General features: G+C 36.6%; 1 protein-coding gene across 2 annotated transcripts in view; it reads right to left on the bottom strand.

The window, feature by feature from the left end:
* Window positions 1-3,931: 3,931 nt before the first annotated feature.
* The window catches only part of LOC106878140 (F-box and WD repeat domain containing protein 10B), a 41,100-nt gene continuing 17,336 nt past the window's right edge, over window positions 3,932-27,695 (bottom strand). For both annotated transcript variants that reach the window (XM_052969760.2, XM_089355529.1), the window contains 7 exons: window positions 25,373-25,608; window positions 21,374-21,577; window positions 17,412-17,533; window positions 14,867-15,015; window positions 13,409-13,551; window positions 11,045-11,203; window positions 3,932-6,774 (listed from right to left, as the gene is read on the bottom strand). In XM_052969760.2, the coding sequence (XP_052825720.2) occupies window positions 5,253-6,774; window positions 11,045-11,203; window positions 13,409-13,551; window positions 14,867-15,015; window positions 17,412-17,533; window positions 21,374-21,577; window positions 25,373-25,608 (2,535 nt within the window). In that variant the 3' untranslated portion in view covers window positions 3,932-5,252. The remainder of the gene's footprint in view (window positions 6,775-11,044; window positions 11,204-13,408; window positions 13,552-14,866; window positions 15,016-17,411; window positions 17,534-21,373; window positions 21,578-25,372; window positions 25,609-27,695) is intronic.

Raw genomic sequence — 27,695 nt, 5'->3', positions numbered from 1 at the left:
AATAAGTACTAGGCATTCAAAGAATAAGTCCTGGGGTCGATTTACTCGACTAAAGGCGGTGCTCCAGCATGGCCACAGTTAAATGACTGAAACAAGTATAAGAGTATTACAAACACAATCAGACTGTGTAGAAGTCAGAAAATCAATGATAGTGATATATTCATTATAACATAAATGGATTAGTTTTCATCAAATGTCTGTTTATGTTAAATTGAAGCATATGATTGTTTTTTTTTTATTTTGTGTGTTTATTTGTTTGTTTTATATATAATATTTGGATGCCTATCACACTTGATTCATCCAACTGTATTGAAGTATGAGCAATGACTTCTATTTAACCTTCATTTCAGTCTGTTGAGGTTAAGCCAAAACTTAAAGTTAATACTGACGAAATAGCAATAGATGGAGAGTACATTGTAAATCATCAAAATAAAGTGTTGATTTTGACTTTTTTTTTACATTGTTTTACATTATCAGTTGTAGATACATGCATTATAATGACATTCATACAAGGCGGTGCTGAAAAGTTCCTGGCTTTGGGTAAAACAAAATACAGGATTTTGTTTAACATATTTCTCTCTCAGATTCACACCCGTATTGCAGCAGGCATTCAGTTTTTCTAAGCCCTGTAAAAGAACTTGGAAGGTTGGGCCTCCAACCAGGCCTTTCACAATAACCTTTAAAGGCAGGAACTTTTCCAGCACCCCATTGTACATGTATGTATGAATGTATGTATACACTTTTGCTCACATATTGATATCAACAAATACAGAAACATATACATGCACACACACACACACACACACACACACACACACACACACACACACACACACACACACACACACATATATATATATATATATATATAACACTGCACTATCTTGCTTTTTTACCGATATATTTTCATATTTTGACAAATACTCAAGTTATGGTGAATGTATACCAGTCAATTATATTTTGTTTGTTGCCATTGTATGAATTAAAGAAATGATTTTTATTAACTAATTTGTTTACTTATTTATTCAGTAATTTTTTTCCCCCCTTTTCTAAGTTGACATTTTCAGACCTGATCTGGAACTGAACAATTTTCAGTTTAAATCCTACAAGGTGCAAATGCATGGATCATTAGATTTATCTTGTAGGAGAATATGATGAGGCTGTTTTGTATTATTTTAGAGGTTTTTTGTTTTCTTTTTGTAGCCTTAGTATCATTACTGAAGTAGTTGTAAACAGCAGGAGCACTACATATTTAACCAGGGTTTCATTAGCTTGATGTTCTAAGTTTATGTTCTCCCACAAGGTGAGAGACAGCTACAGGGAATTATTTCATAGTATTTTTCATCTGAAATTCCCTCAAATTTTCCATCTACAGATTAATCTAAAGATGCTTTTGATACGAAATGACTGATGACTTTTCTAGAATGAAGATTTTGCTAAATTTGACAATTTCTAATGTTGATAAAATTATTATTTGTAATATAATGTATACCATAATAGAGTTAATGAACTTTATAAACTTTCTTTGATCTTAAATAAAAGAAATTATTACAACCATCTAATAATTGGACGAGGGACAGTGCCCATGAATTTCACAAAATCTTTCAAGACTGGTGGCATCAATTTTGTTGACATTCAGCTTGAATTTAGGCAGGTTGAATGTCTGTTGGGAAAATGTGTTTGGGGTAGGAAGAGGGGCAGAGAAATTAAGCTTTGGGAAGGATTTGGTGGAGTGTTTAGTATAGGATTGGAGGATTAATCAGAGAGTAAGAGAAGTGTAAGTAAATAAGATGACAGGCGACTTGTTAATTAAGAGGACTCAATGTAGAAACATAGACAATACTGTATGTTGATGTGCTAATGGCTATAGTGTGTTGGGGAATGTCAGTTGGCACAATCACTCCATTGTTAAGGTTTGTGTATGTAGTAGCAGTGTTGGCATAAAGTCATTTATACACATGCTCCTGTCTCTGTCCCACAAGTGTGCTGCTTCCTTTCTCTGCTTTTCTACCACTACTATAATAGACTCTTCTCAGAGATGGTTGGACCAATGTCATCTCCCCTTGGGCATTCTTGACCCATCCTTTTCACTTCTCATCACTCCTGTTGTCGCCAATCTCTTAGGTCATTCACTAACCATTACACTTTGCCTTCCCTTCTCAGGATGTCCATCCTTGGGTTCTTTTCTGCTGTTATTGACTGGAAATGATTCCAGAGGAACATTTCTGGCATCAATTACACTGGAGAGCTTACAAAGGTCATCAAAAAATAAAATTTTCTTAGAGTGGGGGACACTAATGTTGTGTTGAGGACCAGCAGCTGTTTTTAACTGAAGGGGAAGAGTAGCCTTGTGGTGCAACTTTCGATCTGAAAGGATTAGCGTTTGTAAAGTTTAGGTAGGTTTTAGTTGTAATTTGTTCATGATTAAGGAGGTTGTAGTAGAAGTGTATTGTTTTGATTATGAGCAATTTCTACATCTTGATGCTGTTGAAAGTTTCTAGTATACCATTGGGTAAATATGTACAGAATAATAATGGAGCATTGATGCTGAGATAAAAAAAAAGACCTTTGAAAAAAAAAAAAGCTAATACAAGTATTTGTTAAATGGGGAAAAACATGGGAGAGAAAGGGAACATCCCAAATCAACCAAAAATAGGGACCAGTTAATTAAAGTTGAGAGTTACATGATTGAAATAGCTATTAGGAATATAAAAGCAAGAAAAAACATCCAAACCATAAAGGTATTCACTGAGATGCTGAAAATATTCAACAAGTTACAAAATATGTTGGTCACTCACAAAGTCAATCAGAAAGGATATCCTTAATGAGTGACATAATGATTTTATGTTCAACTGCTAAAAGGAAAAAAACTAGCTCATAATAGTGCTCTTGCAGTGCCACATAAAAGCACCCAGTGCACTCTGTAAAGTGGTTGGCATTAGGAAGGGCATCCAGCTGTAGAAACCATGCCAAATCAGACTGAAGTTTGGTGCAGCTTGCCAGTTCTGGTCAAACCATCCAACCCATGCCAGCATGGACAACATACATTAAATAATGATGAAGCAACTACTGAAACATCAAATTATGAGACAGAAAGAATTATATCACAACTAATCAGGAAGAGATTTAGTTTACACAAGATGCAGTTCAAGCTTGTATCAGGATAGGGATACTATCAAGTCCTCTTCCTAGTGATATATTTACAAAAGTTCTTAACTAAGAGCAAGCCACTGTATCTAGCAATTATTGTCTTGTGGAGAAGTATCTTTTCAGGGTAACATATATAGCTATGTCAGCAATGTGAGAGTTAGCAATGACTTCAGTAAGGAATTTAGTATGCAAATAAGAGTCCGTCAGAGGACTTTCAGCTTGTTCCTAGTTATTATAATCGTCCCTATCATTAACAGGAGAGTTTAAGACTGGTGGTTTGTGAGAACTGATGTATACTGATGATCTATATCTTGCTGAATCTGTCAAAGAATTAGAGGTGAAATTTCAAACATGGAAGCCAAGTCTAGAATTACAAGGTCTTGAAGTAAATTTGCAAAGATATGCTTTAATTAGTAAGAAAGAACATGGAACTCGACCACCATCTAGGAAGTAGCAATTCTTAATATACAGAAAAGGAGTATATAGAAACTCTATACTGTGTACCCATGATAAACAATGTGTGTGTAAAAGATGAGAGATAAGAAAAACTTCATATGTAGTAGAATGGTTAGCGATAAAAGTACCTATAAAATGAATTCTTTCAATGTCTGGAAGACTCCCTAGAAATAGTTGAGACTGTTAGTTTGCTTAATCAGTATTTTAAATGGGTTTCTGAAAATTTATGGCCAAAATAAGAAGAGGGTGGAAAATTTCTTGGAAAACATGTCATTCATAATTTTGTTATATGAAAACGTGATTAATAAAATGAGGTAACCAATAGTTTTGTATATTCTTTTTTTACTGATTTTTAACTTAAAAAGGCAGTTTTTGTTTAACTTTCCATGTAAAGTTCAGCAGTAGTTTATAATTTAATCTCTAGAATTGGTGAATTGGTAGTCCCACTGTGTGGAACCTTGGGTAAGTGTCTTCTACTTTAACCTTGGGCTAAGCAAAGCCTTGTGAGTGGATTTGGTAGATGGAAACTAAAAGAAGCCTGTCATATATATGTATATATCTATGTGTATGAGTCTTTGTGAGACCAATAGAATAAGTACTAGGCTTAAGATATAAGTCCTGGGGTCAATTTGTTCAAATAAAAACAAGCAAAAAACCTTCAAGGCTGTACTCCAGCATGGCCACAGTCAAATGACTGCAAGAAGTAAAAGAATAAAAGAAAAGGTGCTATGTCTTTTCATGCAGCATCGCTTCATCAAAAGTCTTTTCGACCATGTCTTTTGGTCTGTCTTTTTGTCCAATGACAAAATCTTATCAATAAAATTCCCAATGTTTATTTGATTTTGATGTTCACCTTGTTTTTTAAGCAGTTTATTTAAAATTGGACAAAAAAATCATTGGACAAAAAGACATCTGACCAAAAAGCATGGACAAAGTGATGTTTGACAAAGTGACATCAGACAAAAAGTCAGGTCATGAAAAGAAAATTCTAGACAAAATTCTTAGTGGCATTTCTTCTGGCTTTATGTTCAAATTCCACCAAAGTCAACTTTTGCCTTTCATCCCATTCAGGGGAAATGAAAAAAGTACCAACTGAGTACTGAAGTCAATGTAATCTACTAGCTCCCCAAAAAAACATTTCAGGCCTTGTGCCTACAGGAGAAAGGATTATCTCTAGTGTGCCATGAAGTAGGAACATTGAGATTTCAGGTATAAACATTAAGTCCCACTTCAATGAGCCACTGAGGTCTATTTTTAAAAAAATATCAATGACACTGTAGTTAAAAGGATAAATCTTCTATTCTAAATTTAATCAATATGTACAAAAACAGTGAAAGAATTTTCAGTTAGTCTGGTAGCCATTCTCAACAATTTAGAGAATATTGTCAGCTCAAATGGTAGTTTGTCAGACTAGACTCATTACAGCATTTAGTTCCATCTCTCTACATTACAAGTTCAAATAACACCTTGTCTTTCAATTTTCTAAGGAGCTTAAAATAATACCAGTGATATACTAGGGTTCAGTCAAATACACCCTACTTCCCTAAAGAAATTGGAGAATTATGTCTAAAGGAATAAATTAATTATTTACAATTTGATTGGAACAGTTTGGTTGTCTCTGTTACATTCTTATTGCAGATTTGATATCAACTTGATGTACGTAAACCCTTAGAAAATGCCAACCAGTGTGCTATTTGCTTCTGCTCTTGCTTTTGTTTTTGTTCCATTTCAAGACATTTTTTCATTCTCTCCATCTCTTCAATTTCTTGGTTTTCTTCCTGATATGTTTTCAGATGAAATTCAGCATAATCTCTAAGTGGATCATCACACAACCTCACCCTGCCCTGTATCATGTTATCCTGCCGTCGACTTTCACACCTTAAACGGTAGTTTGCCTGAAGTTCAGCAATTTTATCCATCTGTTGTTTAGTTGGAATTAATCTTTGAACTGGCTGCATGAGAGAATCTGAAGAATAAAATCCTCTTTTTATAACCAAATCTGAATCTGATTTGGTATGTTTAGTAAAAGCTGTAATTGGTCTGATAACACAAGATTTTGAATCTTGTTCCAGTAGAAACCAAGTTGGTGCAGGACTTGTGGTCCAACCTCTTGGAATGGTAGACTTTATTTTTGGTGATTGCATTTCAAATTTTGCCTTGGTTTTGGTGTATTTTGTGACAAACTTGGTCAGCACTGTTGTCTTTGTCATAATTCTAGCTTCTGTCTTACCTTTTGGATCATCATCATTGTTTTCTTTATTTTCATTGGAAGAACCAGAGTCCTTCAATTGAGATAGGAACACTTGATTAAGAGAAATTCTTGTCCTTGGGTCAATTTTCCCTGGAGAAGAGAGAGACCGGTGTGTTTTTGAAGGTGTCACATTTGTAAGTTTACTCTGCTGCTGATGTTGTTGGTAAGCTTGTCTTGTTAAATGGATAAACTCTGGAATTTTCACTTTAGTTTTAGTACGAATTTGGGACCTCAGCAAGCTTTTAGTTTCAAGCAAACTAACTTCTTTGGACTCAACAACCTTAGGGGGATCAAAAGACCATGATAGTCTACGCACCAGAGTTAACTCCTGATCAGTTTCTTCATCAGATTTTAGATTTTCACCATTTTGAGCAATTTGGGAAACATTATTTGAAATTACTGTAGACTTTTTGACAAAATTTATTTTCATCTCATTCTCACTTTTAGATTTCTGTTGCCAGGTGGCATCTTTCTTCTTCCACTTGCTTGAAGTCCTTTGACTGTTTTGCGAAGAGTGAGTCAGTTTGTCTTTTGATCTATAACCACTTTGAGCTGAGTGGCTCAGTCGATTCTTCAAATTGTATTTAGATATTGTCAAATGGTTTGTTCTGAAACTTTTAACTTTATGGTTGAGTTGAAAACTCTTACTACCTTCTGATATGCTCATTCTTTGTATTTGAGAGTTGCCTTTTTGTCCAAACAAAGAGAAGGATTTTGAACGATCACTATTTGAAATGCTATCTCTGCCTGTTCTGTTCTCTGACCAATTTAAATATTGCCACTTCTCATTTCTAGAGTGGTGACTTGAGCCAGTGTACTTAGCCAGTGGGGGTAAACTGTCATTCTCTAGGTCATAGTTCCATTCTATTTCTTCAAATATCAATGTCAATATTTTAGTGTGGGTATTTACTGTAAGTCTGAAAATAATAAAGAAAAATCAAAGCAATATATGACAGTGTCTATTCAATATTTCTTAAGAGGATTTTTGGAAGTTACCCATTGTACCTCATAGTACCCAACCTGAAAGTCACCCAGAACAGACCAGCCAGCTGATTCACCAAGAATGTCTTCACTCTTTCCCATAAATAGCTCTCCATAGAATGCTAATATAGCATTACCTAATTAGTCAGGGGTTGTGAGCAACTGACAAAATTCCAGTCATGACAAAAACCATCTAGTCTTGGTTTTTACTTGACTTAGTACTGGATCTCCACGAAAGAGATGAACTGTGGAGAAAATATGCTTGATAAATGGTGACTACACCTGCTCACTATCCTGGAATCTCTGTAGATGGTGCAATCTCAGCACAGCCTTCTATACAGGGAGTGCTCGCAGCAGACCACCTCACCAGTGGAATGCATACATACCTTCCACAAGAAGCAAATTATGTGACCAATTCATGCAACAAGCCAACAATGTTGTAAGTAAAGAACGCTGGTTGTGGCTGATGAGTAGAAACCTGAAATAAGAAACTGAAGCACTTATTATAGCCACTCAGGAACAAGCCATCAGAATGAATTTAATAAAGGCAAGGTTTGATAAAATTCAGTTGAGCAAAAGCAGAATCTGTGGGTGAGGAGATGAACGTATTAACCATACCTTGATTGAATTTAGTAAGCTAGCACGGAAAAAATGTAAGTGCAGGCATGACTGTATAAGTGAAAAGTGCATTAGGATGTTAGTCAAATGTGTAGATTCAGAGTAACAGAAAAGTGGTATGAACAAGAAGCAGAGGTTGTGAATAAAAGTTACAAGACTATATATGATTTCCCTATAAAGATTGACCATATTGAAGCAAGAAGACCCGATATGATTATAGAGGACGAAAGAAACAAACAGTGTAAGGTCATATATTTGCAATACCATATGATAATGGAATGGATATAAAAAAAAAATTGAGCAATATCAGGACCAAGCCAGAGAGTTGAAGAAATTATGGAAGGCTAAGATGACAATTATTCATATGGTAATTGGTACACTTGACACAACACTCAAACTGCTATTTAAAAGGCTGAAAGATATTGGAACTGAGAAATACATGTCAAACATGCAGAAAAGTGTAATTCTGTATTCTGAAGGCATCATAAGAAAGAGTCTTGAGATTTGAGGAGATTTGTTGCCACCAAACCTCAAAAAAACATCCTTGCTTACTGACATAGCATATACATAATAGTTATAATAACAATAATCCTTTCTACTATAGCCACTAGACCTGAAATTTTGGGGGAGGTGACTGGTCAATTACATCAACCCCAGGTACTTAATTTATCAACCCTGAAAGAATGAAAGGCAAAGTCGACCTCAATGGAATTTGAACTCAGAATTATTTCTACTCTAGGCACAAGGCCTTGAAAATTTTGGGGGAAGGGGGCTAGTCGATTACATCGACCCCAGTGCATACTTATTTCATGCCCCCACCACCGAAAGGATGAAAGGCAAAGTCAACCTTGGCAAAATTTGAACTCACAATGTAGCAACAGACGAAATATTGCCCAGCATGCTAACAATTCTACCAGCTCATTGCTTTAGTTATAATAACAATAATAATGATTTCAAATTTTGGTACAAGGCCAGCAGTTTTGGAGGTGCAGGTAAGTTGATTACATCAAGCCCAGTGCTTGGCTGGTACTCATTTTATCAAACTCAAAAGAATGAAAGGCAAAGTCGACCTCAGCAGAATTTGAACATGGAATATAAAAACCAATGAAATGGCTGCTAAGCATTTTGTCTGGTGTGCTAACAATTCTGCCAGCCTGCTACTTTAATAATAATAATAATAATGATAATAATAATAATAATAATAATAATAATAATAATAATGGAATGGAGAGGCTAATTGAGACTGTGCAAATGTGCAGCAAGGATATAGGGATGGAATTTGGTATCTCAAAGTGTGCGGTGCTTACTCTGAACTGGGAAAAAGAGTAAATTGTAGGGGCATAGAATTGCCAATTGAAGAGAGAATGAAAGACCTGGATGATGATGGGTACAAGTACCTTGGGATCCTGGAGCTGGACAATATCTTGCATAAAGAAATGAAAGACAAGTTCATCACTGCATGTTTCAAGCACCTTAAACTTCTCTTGAAATCAAAACTCAACTAAAAGAACTTTGTGAATGCCATCAACATATGAGTGGTTGCTGTAGTCCACTATAGTGCACCCATCCTGAAATGGACACAAGCGGAGATTAATCAGCTCAATCGCACTACCCGAAAGACATTGACAATGTATGGTGCCCTCCACCCTGAGGTGAATGTACACAGGCTCTACATGAAGAGGGGTAAAGATAGACATGGGCTGATTAGTGTACAAGAGTGCATCAACAGTGAAAGAAGAAACATGACAGAATATTTGGTAAACAGCAAAGAAGACCAGCTACAGTATGCTGCTAATGCAGAAGGATTTAACAAAAAATGACTTGAGAGTGCTCGTGAATTCCGATCAAGGACACCAAACAAGAGAGAAGAAACCTTACTCTGCATGGAATTATATGGTCAGTTCCACCATGAAACCAACAAATTAAAAGACCAAGAAGCATCATGGAGGTGGCTTAACAAGGGTGACCTAAAAAAGAATACTGAAAGCCTAATCATCGCTGCCCAGGACCACTGAATACCAACTCAGTGAAAAAGAATATATACTACACAAGTGCAACGGACCTTTGCAGAATGTGTGGGAAGAGGGTCAAAAGCATGACTCACCTTGTTAGTGCTTGTGAAAGTCTTGAGCAGAAAGAGTACAAGCATAGACGTGACAAGGTAGCCCAAAACCTCCACTGGCTACTATGCCATAAGTATGGATATAATGTTATGGGTACTTGGTACCAACATACACTGGAAAAGGTAATGGACAAAAAGGGAAAGGCAAGAATCCCCTGGGACTTTGACTTCCAGACAGACTAGGTATTAGCGCACCAAAAGCTGGATATAGTAACCTTTAGGTAGGACAAACAAGAGTGCCTGATAAACGATGTTGCAGTGCCAGGAGTTCAACATATCACCATGAAAGAAAGAGAAAAAGTTGATAAATATGGAGACCTGAGAACTGAGATCGCTAAGATGTGGCAGGTACTAGAGTCAAACATAATGGTTATACCTATTGTCATCGGAGTATTGAGTTCAATACCATGCAATCTGAAAAAACAGCTGAAAACTTTAGAAATACACTACAATCTAGGAGTATTGCAAAAGTCAGCATTACTTGGAACTGCATGCATATTGCATAAATTACTGTCTGTCTGAGGTCCTTGTTTGGACTTGACAAACAGTACAAACCTCCAGTAGACACAATATCTTCCATCAACAACCTCACAATATTGTATACTGTGTGATGTCTATAATAATAATAATGATGATGATTTCATATATTTACCACAAAGGTGAAGGATGAGAAGGACAATAAAAAGACAGACACAAAGTGTTGGGGTTTACATATAATGAAATGATAAAAAAAAGGACAAACAAGAGTGCCTGATAATCGATGCTGCAGTGCCAGGAGTGGTAAGTAGCTTGCTTACCAACCACATGGTTTCGGGTTCATTCCCACTGCATGGCACCTTGGGCAAATGTCTTCTAGTATAGCCTCGGGCCAACCAAAGCCTTGTAAGTGAATTTGGTAGACGGAAACTGAAAGAAGCCCTTCGTATATATGTATATACATATATATATATATATATATATATATATATATATATATATATATATATACGTGTGTGTGTGTGTATGTGTGTGTGTGTATGTTTGTACCCCCAACATCGCTTGACAACTGATGCTGGTGTGTTTACGTCCCCGTAACTTAGCGGTTCAGCCAAAGAGACCGATAGAATGAGTACTAGGCTTCCAAAGAATAAGTCCTGGGGTCGATTTGCTCGACTAAAAGCGGTGCTCCAGCATGGCCAAAGTCAAAATGACTGAAATAAGTAAGAGTAAAAAAGAGTATACATGGAAAACACTCCAAAAGAAGGGACATATACATAAAATACAAAGGTTTAAAGAAACAAGGTGGTGGTGAGGATGATAGATATAATAATAATAATAAAAATAATAATAATAATAATAATAATGATAATAATAATAATGATAATAATAATAGTGATGATAATGACCAGGTTACACAACTGTATGGAAATTCTTTCACTTTCAATAAGTTTGAACAATTTATAGAAAACTGGCATTAATCTTCTCACCTATTTGCAACAGGGAGTAGATGCAAGATTGGATCACTCTGGCTGTTACCTCTCATAATTCGGCAACATTGGCCAGTTATCAAATTCCATATTCGGATCCTACCATCATCAGATCCAGTAACAACTCTCAGAAATGCAAGTTCAATACACCACACTTCCCTAAAATAAATATAAAGCAATGATTATTAGATTTTAGAAAATTGAGTTCAGTAAATGACATTTTCTTACAATAAATAATTATTTATCATTACAAAAAACACATCAACACACACACCTACATGTGCACACACTCACTCAAAGAAATGTAAACACATTCATATACACACATGCACACAGACATACATATATACCTACATAGACACACATATATACATTTCGAGCGTGGCCGTTTTCGTGCGGGTGACACGTAAAAGCACCCACTACACTCTCTGAGTGGTTGGCGTTAGGAAGGGCATCCAGCTGTAGAAACTCTGCCAAATCAGACTGGAGCCTGGTGTTGCCATCCGGTTTCACCAGTCCTCAGTCAAATCGTCCAACCCATGCTAGCATGGAAAGCGGACGTTAAACGATGATGATGATGATGATGATGATGATATGCTTCTGTACAGTTTTTGTTTATCAAATTTTACTGTGGAATTGAAGCCAAAGCAACAAGGGCAACAAAGTAAACTTCTTAACCACACAGCCATGCTGTATGTACATATGTATGTATGCATGTATGTATATATGTATGTATGTACGTATGCATGTATGTATGTATGTATGTATGTATGCATGTATGTATGTATGCATGCAGGTATGTATGTATGCATGTATGTATATATGTATGCATGTATGTATGTATGCATGTATGTATGTATGTATGTATATATGTATGTATGTATGTATGTATATTGTATGTATGCATGCAGGTATGAATGTATGAATGCATGCAGGTATGTATGTATGTATATTGTATGTATATTGTATGTGTGTATGTATGTATGTATGTATGTTGTATGTGTGTATGCATGTATGTATATTGTATATATGTATGTATCATCATCATCATCATCATCATCGTTTAACGTCCGCTTTCCATGCTAGCATGGGTTGGATGATTTGACTGAGGACTGGTGAAACCGGATGGCAACACCAGGCTCCAATCTAATTTGGCAGAGTTTCTACAGCTGGATGCCCTTCCTAACGCCAACCACTCAGAGAGTGTAGTGGGTGCTTTTACGTGTCACCCGCACGAAAACGGCCACGCTCGAAATGGTGTCTTTTATGTGCCACCCGCACAAGAGCCAGTCCAGGGGCACTGGCAACGATCTCGCTCGAAAACCCTACAAGGCCAGTCAGGCGGTACTGGCAGCGGTCACGCTCAAGATGGTACATCTTATGTGCCACCCGCACAAGAGCCAGTCCAGGGGCCCTAGCAACGATCTCACTTGGCTTGCCGGGTCTTCTCACGCACAGCACATTTCCATGTATATTTGTATGTATGTATGTTTGTATATGTGTATGTATATATGCATACAGGTATGTATGTATGTATGTATGCATTCATGTGTGTATGTATGTATGTGAAGGTGCATGGCTTAGTGTTTAGGGCATTCAGCTCATGATCATAAGTTTTTGAGTTCAATTCTGAGAGGTACATTGACACTTTATTTCATGTTGCTCCAATCAACTCAATTGTCAAATATAAGTTCTATCAACATTTCTAAGGGCCAACTTTGTCACATTCTGTGTCACACTGAATCTCCCTGCGAACTAATGTTAAAGGTACACGTGTCCATGGAGTGCTCAACCACTTGCACATTAATTTCATGAGGAGGCTGTTCTGTTGATTGGATCAACTGGAACCCTTCCATCGTAACCAACAGCGTGCCAATATGTATGTCTGTACATACATATGTTTGTATGTATATATGTATGTATGTCTCTTCTGTTTTTTAATCATCATAAATCTTCCACTGAGGAGGAAGCTGGTTTCCAACAAAGATACAAGGCTCCATCTTTGGGATGTTGTTAACACAGACAAATTCACAATTGGAACTTCAGAAAATCCTTGCATATGTATGTATGTATGTATGTATGTATGTATGTATGTATGTATGTGTATGTATGTATGTATGTTTGTATGTATGTATGTATGTATGTATGTATGTATGTATGTCATTATTCAGTTTATTTCAAGATTTCTTGCCAATAGAGAAAGAACCTCTTTCTAACCTAGATCCAAGGCTCCTCCATTGGAATTTCAGCTTCAACAACAGGGTATGTATGTGAATTTTTGCATGTATATATGTATGTATAATTTTTCTTTCTTTTACAATACCTCAGCCACAAATGAAATTTACCAATGAAATTGCATCTTACTTTGGATGTTTGAAAACATTCAGACAGCGGCTATGATCACCTTGGGAACTCCAGGCCATGGCATAACCATCTTTATCACCACTTACAATATGCCAGCGGTCAAATTTAAGACACATTATTGAACTTGAGTGACCCTTTAATTTCTGTGGTAAAAAAACAAGTTTAAAGAGAACATGAAAAAAACATGGTTAGTGGTAGAAAGACCAAAGGCCAAGCATGTGCTGTCAGTAATTACTCAGGGTAGGCAGTTGGTGATGTTTATGTAGTAAAACACACAAAAAATAAGCAAAACACAGGCGTGCAACAGAGTTGGAGGCAAAATTACTTCTGCCTTTATAGCACATAAAGAAGATGTTGTAGGAATGTACACAACACGTGTACTACAGCAGTACTATGCGTAGTTTTAATACTGAAATTAAAAGGCAGGAGTGAATTATGCCTACCTAATCTACAAAAAAATAAGATATTTTGCATTTTAGGCATAGTAGTCAAAGTAACCTTCGTAATTTTATTGAATTAGGTGCATATTTTGCTATAAAAGGAAAATGCTACTATCGATCTATTTTATTCAGGGTAGGCACTACCTACCTTGCCTACCCAGGCAGCACGTCCCTGCCACAGAGCTATGAGAAGAATGGCTTCAATGATATACAAAATCCAACCCATACAATGTTATTCTAGGAAAACAGACATAAAGTAATTAAAAATGTATTTTGATATAAATCATACTTGCATATGGTTGCTATCTGTAGTACAGTTAATGCTTGTTTCTCACAAAAATAGATATTTGAAAACCTGGTCCAGTCCCTTTTTACTCTCCATCATCTTGGAACATCCCCAACTAGCACATCAAAGAACTAGACAGAATCTCCCATCCACAGCAAGCTTATATGTTTCTTACTTTATAAATAAGCAGAAATTTATAGGGGAAACATTTGCAGCTACAGGTCAAAAACATTGCATAAAAACTCTGTCATTTGCTCTTTTGGTCACTAAAAAAATAAATCATGAAAAGAAGGCTTTTTGCTGTCACACGAATGCCTGAGAAACTAAGTCTGAGGTTTGTGTGAACTCAATGTTAAAATTAGTTGGGAATGTGATGAGGGTAGATTTAAACATCATACTAAAGCACATATCACAGCAGCAGCAGAAGATTTAAATTACATCACCTGGTGTTCAATGCATTTATTGACACATGAAGAGAGAGAGGAGGGTGAGAGAGAGGGAGGGAGAGGGGCAGAGAGAGAGAGAGAGTGGGAATAAGGAAAAAGGGAGATAAAAAATACGAAAGAAGTAAGTTAAAAATATGGAAAGAATGTGAATGTAAGAGGAAGTGGAGGAACAGCACAAGTGGTGGGGGATATAATAAATCAATCGAGAAGCAATAAAACTAATCAATCATGGGGCAACATTTGGAGGGGGAAAAAAAAGAATGAAATAAGCTAAGTTAGCTGTTACCTTAACCATTTTTCCTGTGCCACGGTGCCAAACCTTCACTTCACCCTCATCACATCCACTGATAACGAGTTCTCCAGATATTGCCACTGACCTCACTGCTTTCAAATGATGCATAACCTTCAGACATTTACCAGTGTTCAGGTCCCACACTTAATGACAAGAAGATTGAAAGATTTGAGATTTGATGCATTGTTGAAATATAATGTCCTAGGGAAAGTCTACAAAGTTTAGCGGCTCATAAAAATTGTACAGATTTACTTTCACAGACTTCCTCAGTGCATAGGATTGTTGTTTATCTCCAGTTCCTGTTGTGCTGAGGCAACAAATTAGTAGAATTATTAAAGCATTGGATGAAAGGCTTTGTGGTATTTGATCCAGCTTGGCACTTTGAGTTCAGATACCACCAAGGTCAACTTTACTATTCATCTTTTCAGGGCTGCTAACTAAAGTACATGTCTAGTATTGAAATCTATTGATTTTTACATCTTTTTCCTGTCATTTTTTACCTTTTCTTAGAGAAATGACTGTATATATAAATTGATTGATTATAAAATCAGTGTTTATAAAAAATACATTTCATTTTCAAAATTTAATAGAATCTATTCCCAAACTTGAAGAGGGGTGGACTATCCCCAAACTTGAAGAGAGATGAACTCCACCAGGTGTAAATGCTCAAGACATGTTTGTCACAATAGTGACCCTACAACAGTGCTGGATTTATCATTAAGCAAAATAAACACATGCTTAGGGCATCAAGTGAAGGGGGAACCACAGAAATGGTAACTGATAAATGATTTACAGCACAAAAAAAAAAATTACTTTAAACTTGCAAAAATAATACTCAGAGTAGTGTATATGATTGGAAATATAATTTCAAAGTGTTCATGATGTCATAGTGATGATCTGATCAAAGACTTCACAATTTTAAAAAAAGTCGGAGAAAATTTTTCAAATATAAATAAAGTGGAAGTGTACAGAAATAAGTATTATTTTCCATCTTAATCTTTGTTTTGTTTCATTTTAAAAAATAATTTATTTTATGGATTTTATTATTTATATTTTGAATTACATAATCTTTTATGGGGGCACCAAAATCTTTTAAGTGCTTAGGGCTTTATGGGTCTTAATCCAGCCTTGCCTTATAACTTCATCAGGAATTGGCATCCCAGAGAAAAACAATGTATTAAGTGAATAAGAAAAAATAACCTCTTTCTGGATATGTTACCAGTCTATAACTAGACACTTGCCACATGAGTTTTAGTAGAATAAGTGTTTTAAGTAAACAAAGAAGTGCTGAGTGGTAGGATACTGACTGCAAATTCCTCTCGCTAGTTGTTTGATATCTTACCTTTCCCTATCTACATGGTTGTACCGAAAAATATTGAAGGCTGCTGTAACAGATATTCCAAGTCTACAAAATAAATAATGATTTCAGTTTTTGTTTTGACTTCTAAAATGGAACTGGTTACTTGGTTCCCCTCTCTGAGATCAGTATGTAGTTAAAAAGTTCTGTCCAAACCATATTCCATCAACTTTTGGGACCAGTCACTGTACACTTTTCCTTATATAAGTACATGTTTCATTTTTTAATGAACTCCTTGTTATGTAAGGTGCAATGTATGAAACAGAGAATTTGAAAATCAAGTGTCAAATCACATTTTGGGGCACTGTCATTAGAAAAGTTACTTTCCTAGAATAGTCCATGCTCTCCATGAAGATAAGCCAAAGAGTGGGCTTAGTGATTGGTATTGGTAGGATATTTAGAAGATGCACACTTTCCACAAAGAGTGTTTGGAATGATGAGGTTATATTTAAATTAAATGGTTCAATTAATCACCACAGTTGTACACACAGGGCATATAAGAATCCACATTTTATGGAGTGTCTACTACTATTGCCTCAAGCCAACCAAAGCCTTGTAAATGAATTTGGTAGATGGAAACTGAAAGAAGCCTGTCGTATATATATCAGGTCATTAAGAATGAAATGTTCAATTTTAAACTGTAAGTTTATTTTACTTTATCTCAACAAAAAGCAATGCAGTTAATCAAAGTATGCACTTAAATTATCAACGCAATTTTGCCATTTTATCAGCAGCTTATTTATACTGGCAGCAAAGAATTCTGGAGAGCAAGTGGTGATGAAATCATGAAAGGCTGTTTTGTCATTTTCTTAAGATTTGAAGTTTTTTCCATGCAAAAAGTTCTCCCAATGCCTGGAAAATGTGATAGTTAGTTGGTGCAAGGTCTGGTGAATATGGTGGATGACAGTACTTCCAAGTTCACTTCTTGTAACTTGAGTAGCATTCTTTGTGTAACATGTGGTCAAGCATTGTCTTGCAAGAAAATTGGCCTGTCTCTATTGACCAATCTCAGTTGTTTAATTGCAAGTTCACTCATCATTTCATCCGATTGGTTGATATATACAACCACTGTTATTGATTTACCAGGTTTCATGAAGCTGTAGAGAATGACACCAGTGCTGGAGAACAATGAGTTAAAAATAGAGAGATAAGTTTTAGAGTGAATTAAAGATGGTAACTCACATCTACAGGAGGCATCTTTTGACCCAGATACTACAGCATCTTTGAAAAGACGAACACACAAAACTGTGCTTCGATGACCACGGTATATCTTCTGACAGCGACCAGTGTCTATTGACCAGCATCTGTAAGTCAAAAAGTAGAAAACAATATTGTGTATATGCAACTGTGTGTGTGTGTGTGTGTGTGTGTGTGTGTGTGTGTGTGTGTATGAGTGAGTGTGTATGGGTGGGTGGGTGTTGTGTACACATATGTACTTTAGACATATGTATGTGTGTGTTTATGTGTGAATATTTAATATAGATATGCACTTGTTTATGAGTGTATGTATGTGTGTGTGTGTATGTGTGTGTGTGAGTGAGTGTGTTCATTTGTTTGCACATATATAACCCTGAAATATATGTATGCCGGTATATGTGACTAGTTAATCTAGATATGTACCTGTTTATGAGTGTATGTATTCGGGTGAGTGTGCATCTGTGTAGGGGAATGTGTGTGAGAGAGAGAGAGAGTGTGTGTGTGTGTGTGTGTGTGTGTGTGTGTGTGTGTGTGTGTGTGTACTTATCCGTACTTATCTGTATCTGTATGTGTGTGGTCTGGATATTTACTTATGTAATTTTAACTACATCTGAAAAATTTGTTTTGTAAATATTCAAGCATCAGTTTTCTCTTTTACTTAACCACATTCCCATGCAAACTGATTTGATTTGACCATGTTCAGTTCATTACAACCCAATGTACAACAGATATAATTTGAAGATTATATCAGAAGTAATGCAAAAGTGGCATAAATTCTTTATTAACTGACACAGGTTATACAAATTTCACCTACTGGTAGAATAACTTTTCTCTATGGTAATTCTTCTTGTTCTTTATTACAGCAAATAATTGATTCCAAGCAAAAGTGACATACCATCTTTGAATCCTTCATGAAAGAGGGGTAAGGTTGTGATGGCTACAGGTTGTTCATGGAAATGACACCACTGTTAAGAACAATGTGTTCAAATGGATGAAAAAGCGTAAAGATGAGGAAACCAGCATTGAAGACAAATTATCTATTTGGAGGCTATCAACTATGAACACTGACATGAATCGCCAGTGAGTGAATGAATTGTTTCCCATTTATTATAACCCAATGCTTAATTAATCATCATAAACAGGGGACATTATGTAGAAGAAGTGTAGATTACAGAACTAAATGTCATACTGTCATTTGTTCATTTGTTTGTAAAAATAGCAATCAGTGTCTCATACTTAATGCAGATTCATCATTGAAAGCCTGATAAACTTCTTTATTAACTGACTCAAGTCATACAAATTGCACATGCTGGTAGAGTAACTTTTTCTCTGTGGTAATTCTTCTTGTTCTTTATTACAGGCAAATAATTGATTCCTAACAAAAGCAACATACCATCTTTGAATTCTTCATGAAAGAGGGGTACAGGTTTTGATGGCTACAGTGAATATATTAGTGGCTTTGACCTTTTATCTCTTCTTCTATTCATTTCCCTGCTAACCTGTAATCACCCACCCACTTTTGTTGTTAGCCTTCATTTATTTTTCACACTTCTCCTTCCTTTCTACACTCTGTTTTCTTGTTTCTTTTTCTACTCCCTCCACTTTTTCCACCTCTGTGGGAGCACCATTCGAGCATCAGGCCTAACAGAGGCAATGTAGCCAATGCTGGTGTCGCGTAACTGGTACCTGTGCCAGTGGCGCATAAAAAGCACCCTTCGAGCATAGAGCCTCACGGAGGTAATGACAAATGATTGAGACCCTCGGCATGCAAATACTGGTGTCACACAACTAGCATCCATGTTTGTGGTATGTAAAAGCACCCATTACATTTTTGGAGTGGGTGGCATTAGGAAGGGCATCCAGCTGTAGAAATCATGCCAAATCAGACTGGAGTCTGGTGCAACCCCTCAGCTTTCCAGCCTTGGTCAAATTGTTCAACCCATACCAGCATGAACAACAGACATTAAATGATGATGATGATGAAGGTTGTTTGTGGAAATGACACCACTGATAAAAGCAATGTGTTCAAATGGATGAAGTTTAAAGAAGAGGAAACCAGCATTGGAGACAAAATTATGTGGTTGGAGGTCATCAATTGTGAACACTGACATGAAACGCCAGTGAGTGGATGAATTGATTCTCATAGACAAACTAAATCTTAATCCATGAACCTGTTGCACAACTGAACTGTGGTTTCAATGTAATAATGGAAGACTTTTGATAAGGGAAAGCATGCGTAAAGTGGGTACCTCAGCTGATGACACTTGATTTAAAGATGAGGGTCAGGAGACTGCACTAATATGCTAGAAGCATTTGAAGCAAATGATGACGCATCTTTATGGCCCAGAATCAAAGGTTCAGTCCATAGAATGGTGTCACTTCTTTTTCAAAACCCAAGTCAGTGATTGGCACAGAGAGTCATAGTGACTGTTTTTCTTATGTAATGTCACGGACATCATTCTCATTATTTTCTGGAACATGGCAGTACTGTGAACAGTGAACAACACAGTGAACAATATAGTGAACAGTGAACAATATAGTGAACAGTGAATAATATAGTGAACAGTATAGGGAACAGTGAACAGTACATTGAGACACTAAAAAGCTTAGACAAAAACCACTGAATGAGACTGAACAAGAACCTGAAAATGATTCACATTCACCATGGCAATATGAAACCATAAACATCTTTGACAAAAAAATCAAACAACAAATGGGCCAGTCAACATTTCTTCATCCCCTGTACAGCTCAGATTTGACACTCTCTGACTTCAAACTTATTGGTCCAATGAAGGACAGTCTTCAGGGACAATTAGTTGATGACATAGATGAGGTGAAAGAGGCTGTGAAGAAGTGGGTACAACAGTGTACACTTGAATTGTTTCAAAGAGGAGTCAGGAGTTGTGTTCAGTGATGGTGCAAATGCAATGGAGACTTTGTTGAGAAGTAACTTTGTATAGAGGAAGAAGTACTCTACTAACATGCAATTTAAATTACCTATGTTAATCAATAAAAATGGTATGCCTAATTTTGCATTATTTTGGGTTCAACTCACATATAATATTTTTATTATATGAGGGTGAGCATAACTTTTTTATTGACCAACATGCCATATTTTCCAGAATACAAGTCAATGTATTATATAGTATAAACATGTAACGTAAACACTCAAACATCCTTACTATCTTTGCAAACCTGGCTGCATTTGACATGGAATTTTTGGTCCTCCAAAGTCCTTTCGGTGTATAAATCAACTACCTTTATTGGCTGTAAATTTCAGTCTGAAAATTTTGACTAGCATGCCAGAAAATATGGTTGGTCATTTCAATTCCACTTGTTTGTAAAGTATTATTTTATATTCTGAGTTCAAATTCCACTGAGGTCGACTTTGCCTTTCATCCTTTTGGAGTCAATAAATTAAGTACCAGTTGTGTACTGGGGTCAATCTAATCAAGTGGCCCCCTCCCCCAAAATTTCAGGCCTTGTGCCTAGAGTAGAAAAGATTTTGAGGCAAGGGAGCACAGTTGGCTAAATAGACCCTGGTATATAACTGGTACTCATTTTATTGACCCCAGATTGATAAAAAGTAAAGTCAACTTCAACAGATTTGAATTCAAAATGTACAGAGACATAGCTAAATAATACATGACATTTTATTTGTTGCTCTATCTCAGTGGTTCTTAACTAGGGTCAATATGGCCCTTGGGGGTCATATAAGATTTTGTTGTTAAAATCTATGTGCAATAAATTGGTTATATTTCTATTATACACAAATATTTTAACAATTTTTTATACAATTCCTATAAAAATATAGCAGGATATTTTAAACATTAGATGGTTATAATGGTCCATTCAAGTAAAATAGGAAGGCGTCCAAGGATAAAATGGATCAGAAACACTGCTCTATCTGAAGAAAAAAGTGTTTTAAAATGTAGGAATTTTCTTACCGGATGCTTGTATCATAACTACCACTGAGAATAATCCTCTTCTTTTCACAGAGATGTAGGCAATGGATGGAACCAGCATGACCTGAGATAGTTGGACCAATATCTTTACCAGTGGTTGAATTGATGAAACGGATTTTATGGTCTTCAGAGCTGACTGCAATCAGTTCTCCTCCATCTGTATGGATCACTCGATGATTATCTCTCCTGAAATTCCAGAGCAGAATATAAATAAGGATGGATAAATAAACCTGTAAGAATGAAACACTGTCACACTGTTGAAAACTGAGTCTTTGTTTGTTTGAGCCACAGTTTAGACAATTTGAAAATGGTGTGACAAGTGATGATAAGTGGCAAATATTTAAATCTCAGATGAACATGAAGCACTGCTGTGCTGCTGAAGACTGGGTCATTGCTAGCATTTGCAAGTACCACATTGTGTAAAGAAAGTGAAGAAAACATTGCAGATGAGAGGTATCATGAAATTGTTTATGTATGTATGTGTGTATTTATGTATGTATGTCTGTATGTATGTATGTACGTATGTATGTATGTATGTATGTATGTATGTATGTATGTATGTATGTCTGTATGTATGTATGTATGTATGTATGTATGTATGTGTGTGTATGTGTGTGCATATGTATGAGCGTGTATGTGTGTATGTGTGTATGTACGTATGTATGTATCTATGCATGTATGTATGTCATTATTCAGTTTATATCAAGATTTCTTGCCAATAGAGAAAGAACCGGTTTCTAACCTAGATCCAAGGCTCCTTCATTGGAATTTTAACATCAACAACAGGGTATTTTTGTTTGTATGTATGTATGTATGTATGTATGTATGTATGTATGTATGTAAGCATATATGTGCAGATTTCTATGTTTTAAGTATGTATTCTCATGCATATAGTTGCATATCTAGACATGATCATATATATTTAAATGATAAACTTCTGGAAAATTTTTAAAATTATTACAGTTCCAGTGATGGATTGTATCTGTAGTCTTTGAATTAGCTTTCTCCTTTCTGGTTTTGAGAAGCCTAATTTCTCAAGATTGGTATTTAGGCAGTGTGTTACATATCCCAGGGCCCCAATAATTACAGATATAAACCTGAACTTGTAATCTGAATAGAATAACTGCAGATTTCTCAATAGCTCAGTATAGGTGTTCTCTTTTCCATTGATCTTCAGCTTTATGTTAACATCCACTGGGCAGCTAATTTCCACAACTGTGCATAGTCTCTCTTCTCTATCCCAGATCATTATATCAGGTCTGTTGTGCTTACATTTTATTGAGGTCATCACTGGTACATTCCACCAATATTCCCTTTTACTGTGAGTAGCTATGGCCTCTACTATATTGTGGGTTCTTATTTCTTTATCCTTGGGATTATCCTTCTGACAGATTTCATTATAGAGTGTCCAAGCTACATCATGTCTCATTGGTAGATGATACTGTAATGACATTTTCGGACAACTGCTTATGATGTGGGTGATATTTTCAGTGTGAACTCCACAAAGTCTGCATCGGTTGTCACATTTTACTGCTTTGCCTGCATCTCTATCCCTTTTGTGCATCAGGTACTTGGCTGATATTTCCTATTCCTAAATTGCAAATGCATACCCTTCAAAGTGGGAGGTAGTAATCTGGCTACTGGTCCATGATAAACTGCTTTGATGATTGATGTTACTATCATCACAGAACTTTCTACTAGCATATCCATGCATAGTCTTCTGCTCATATAAGTTCATCCTTTCATCTGATGATACGTTGTAGTAGAGTCGTGCAACCTCTTTGGGCGTGTATTCTAGATTATCAGACAAAGAGTGTTGCTCAAAGAGCTACCTTCCAAGTCTTATGTTATCAGCCTCATGTATGCAAACTTGGTCAAGCGATGCACTTTGACACTTGGTGATTAAAAGATGTTGCTGAAGGGATATGATGCAACATTCAAAGGCATTTTGGATTGATGTTAAGCCTCTGCCGCCTTGTTTACGTTTTAGGTAGGGGCGGTCTATGTCACTGTTTATGTGGAAATTATGCATTTGTATGGATGTATGTGTGTATGTATGTATGTATGTCCTTATTCAGTTTTATTTCAAGATTTCTTGACAATAGAGAAAGTGTTTATTTCTAACCTAGAGCCAAGGGTCCTTCACTGGAATTTCAACAACATCAACAGGATATCTTTGTATATATGTATGTACATGTGCAGATTTGTATATGTACGTGCGTATGTATGTATGTATGTATGTATGTATGTATGTATGTATGTGTATGTATGTATGAAGAGAGTGTGAGATACATACATATAAGAGATAGAGAGGCAGAGGAGAAAGTGGGATATATGTATGCACAGTCACACACATGTACACAAATAGATAGGGAGAGGGCAGGTGTAAAGGGGGTGGATATGGAATTGAAGCTTTATCACAAACCTAGTTTTTCTAGAAGCCTGCCACCAAAAGTTAAATTTTATTCTTTAACTGTTTTACATTTATCTTCTTTGTAAGAATATAAACGTGGTAACAGAACATGGCTGGCTGAGTTAAGACTCTGATTGTTCAGGTACTCATACCAGCAATGTATTAACTGAAATGTCTGTGACACATAATTATCAATTGCCCAGTCTACTTAGTTGTAAGTAGGTACCACTTCACTGTACTGTATCTATAGACAAGAGACTTTAGTATCAATAACCTAGTTGACCTAGCTGAAAGTTGATACCATAGTGAGGTACTATTCACTGTATATACTATTCCCTATATATAAGACACTTAACTGTCAACAGCTCAGTCCACATAGCGCAATGTAAGTACCATAGTGTAGTATCATTCACTGTATTGTGTATATATCTGAGACACATAACTGCTCAGTCCACTTAGCTATGACTATGGTATAGTTCAATGCACACTACCTATGACCAATACACTTGACAAAGGATAGTTAAGTCTACCTGTGTTTTGTTGTCTCTCAGGGCTGAGTTCAAGAATATTACACCTGAGGACAAGTGATAAACACTAATTTCTTGGAATTTTGTGATTTTGAAGACAATAGATGGGAAGAGTTTTTATCCCTGTTGGCAATCAAAGGTCTCTCTCTCTCTCTCTCTCTCTCTGAGTGAAAAGAAGATTATATGATACATGTGTACAAGCTGCAATATTACATGGTAGTCAGATGTGGATCCTGAATGCAGAGGACATGTGAAGATGAAAGAGAAATGAAGCTGGCGTGCTCTGCTGGATATGCAATCTTAATGTACATGTATGACAGACCACAAAGGTTTTGCAAGAGAAGTTAGGCATAAGAGGAATTATATGCAGTGAGCAAGAGAGGAGACTGCGCTCATTTGGTCAGGATGAGGACAGTTGCATAAAGAAGTTCTGATCACTTAAAGTGGAAGGAAGGTGTGGAAGAGGGAGACCTAGGAAGACATGCGACAAAGTATTGAAGGCTGATCTCAAAACACCACGCCTTACAAAAATGACAGAGAACTGAGATATGTAGCACATTGCTGTACTCAAGAAGATTTGCCCACCATTGCAGAATTGATGTCCTAAAACCAAGGTATCATGTGAAAAGCATTAGTGTTGGTGCTGGCTCCACATAAAATGCATTGGTGCTGGCGTCATGTAAAAAGTACTGGAGCTGGTGCCATATAAAAAGCACTAGTGATGGTATCATATCAAAAGCACCGAGTACACTTTATAAAGTGGTCAGCATTAGGAAGAGCATCCAGCTGTAAAAACCAAGCCAAAACTGACTATGAAACCTAGTGCAGCCCCCAGCCATACCAGCTCTTGTCAAGGCATCCAACACATGCCAGCATGGAAAATGGACATTAAACAACAATGATGATTTGATATTGTCGAAGAAATTGTTCAGTTTGATATCGTCCCTGTGCTGAATGCTGTGATATATGTATTCAACTCTTGATAAACCTGTAGTGTATGTGATAAACTTTCAGTAAACATATTGCATATGATAAACTTACTTGTTTTGCAATATCATCACATTGTAGGCACCACAGTATATATTCTTCTCCTCCATTATCACTTTACGGGTAGATATCCCACTGAAGGCTGCCTCAAAGTTGACTTCATTGAGTGATGAGGTGTCAATGATTGGTTCACCATTGTAAATGACATTCCAAGTCTGGCTGCAGACATTCGGTACTATTACATCAACATCTTTTGCATAGGTTGGGTTTACACCATGTGACATTGCTCCCTGTAGAAGGAGTTTGTAGAGTAAATGGTGAGAGATTGGCAGTTATATAATGATGATAAACTTCAACAAAATGAAATAAAAGCAAAAGTTTTTATTGTTGTTTTACCACAAAGGCCATGGTGAATAGCAAAATTTAACAAAGTGTTTTATGATAGAGAAATACAGATATATGAAATACCATACAACATGAATTCTTGACTTATTAAGGTTATCTCCACCTCTACAGGATGTAAACTGGCACTCTGTCAGTTATAACAATGAAGGTTCCAGTTGATCCAATCAACAGAACAGCCTGCTCATAAAATTAATGTGCAAGTGGCTCCACAGACACATGTACCCATAACATAGTTCTCAGGGAAATTCAGGGTGACACATAATGTGACAAGGCTGGCCCTTTAAAATACAGGTACAACTCCTTTTTGTCAGCTGAGTGGACTGGAGTAAAGTGAAATAAAGCGTTTTGCTCAAGGACACAACACGCCATCAGGAATTGAACTCACAACCTTATGATTGTGAGCCAATTACACTAACCACAAAACCACATGCCTTCACATTTGGTAACATAATTACCAAATGGCAGTTAAGACCAGCTCCACCTGAAAAAAGGTGATGATCTCATAATTCAAGAATTCTCCAAAGTTGACTCTTCATTAAGGAAAAAGACAGCCTTATTGTCTGGAGATAAGAGGATGGTCATGGGTATGTGTTTCAGACTCAATAATCATCAACAGTACAGCAATTGTCTGACCCTGTCACCAGTAGCCAAAGGAGTTAGGTATATATGAAAAGGAATAGAATACAATTACAGCCTGGGTAGTTTGCAGGAGTAAAACAAAAATGAGCTAAGAAAAATAACTGAGAGTGGACCTGTGGAATGTATTTAAACAACATAGACAACAACTTTCAAACAACACTTTAAACAGCACTTTCAAAAACTATATTCTTAACCTTCATGGTCAACTTAGTTGGTCATTCTCCCATTTCATTGCTGTATTCTTGGGATATTCTTTTGTCTGTAAAATTACTTCTCATCTGATGATTACAGTCTTTTGTAATGGAGTAATGTTCTCATTTTTCTATTAAAAAGTTACCTGAGAAACAGCTGTAATCAGCTGACAATTATCCATCGTATGTTATTATTCATTTCATTATACTACACCGAGGGGATTTACGACTTGTTGGACACCCTAGAGTATACTAACAATGTACTATTTAAAGCAACACATGATTTAGACCAGCCCCTAGGTGCTAAATACTCATAGGGTTGGTTTTCTCTGTTTACACAGCCAAACAAAATATCTTATTTGATGCTCACCAACCATAGGCCAAAACCACAGAGATTATCCAACCCTACCCAAAGCATATCTTTCCAAGTACCTGATTCTATCTGAATCCTTATTTTACTACCATCATCATCATCGTCTAATGTCCACTTTCCATGCTAGCATGGGTTGGACGATTTGATTGAGGACTGGTGAACCAGACGGCTGCACCAGGCTCCAATCTGATCTGGCAGAGTTTCTACAGCTGGATGCCCTTCCTAACGCTAACCACTCCGAGAGTGTAGTGGGTGCTTTTACGTGCCACCGGCACGAGGGCCAGTCAGGCGGTACTGGCAACAGCTACACTCAAAATGGTGTTTTTTACATGCCACCTGCACAAGAGCCAGTCCATCGGCACTGGCAAAGACCTCACTCAAATGTTTTTTTCATGTGCTACCGGCACAAGTGCCAGTAAGGCAACACTCGTAACGATCACGCTCAGATGGAGCTATTTACGTGCCACTGGCATGGAAACCAAACAGCTGCCCTGGCAATGATCACGCTTGGATGGTGCTGTTAGCGCTCCACTGGCATGGGAGGTGCCAGTCATCAAATTTGGTTCAATTACGATTTCGATTTCGATTTCACTTGCCCAGCAGGTCTTCGCAAGCAGAATTTTAGTGTCCAATGAAGGAGAGGTTGGCATGGGTACCAGTCGTCGAATTTGGTTCGATACACATACATATATAGGAATATGCATATATGCACGTGTGAATATATGTATATATACATGTACATTATATATATATATATATATATAGGGTG

The sequence above is a fragment of the Octopus bimaculoides genome, chromosome 7 (assembly GCF_046866305.1).
Source record: "Octopus bimaculoides isolate indiv1 chromosome 7, ASM4686630v1, whole genome shotgun sequence".
Lineage (NCBI taxonomy): Eukaryota > Metazoa > Mollusca > Cephalopoda > Octopoda > Octopodidae > Octopus > Octopus bimaculoides.
The sequence above is the reverse complement of the archived record's forward strand: the minus strand, read 5'-3'. Positions and strand labels throughout refer to the sequence as shown.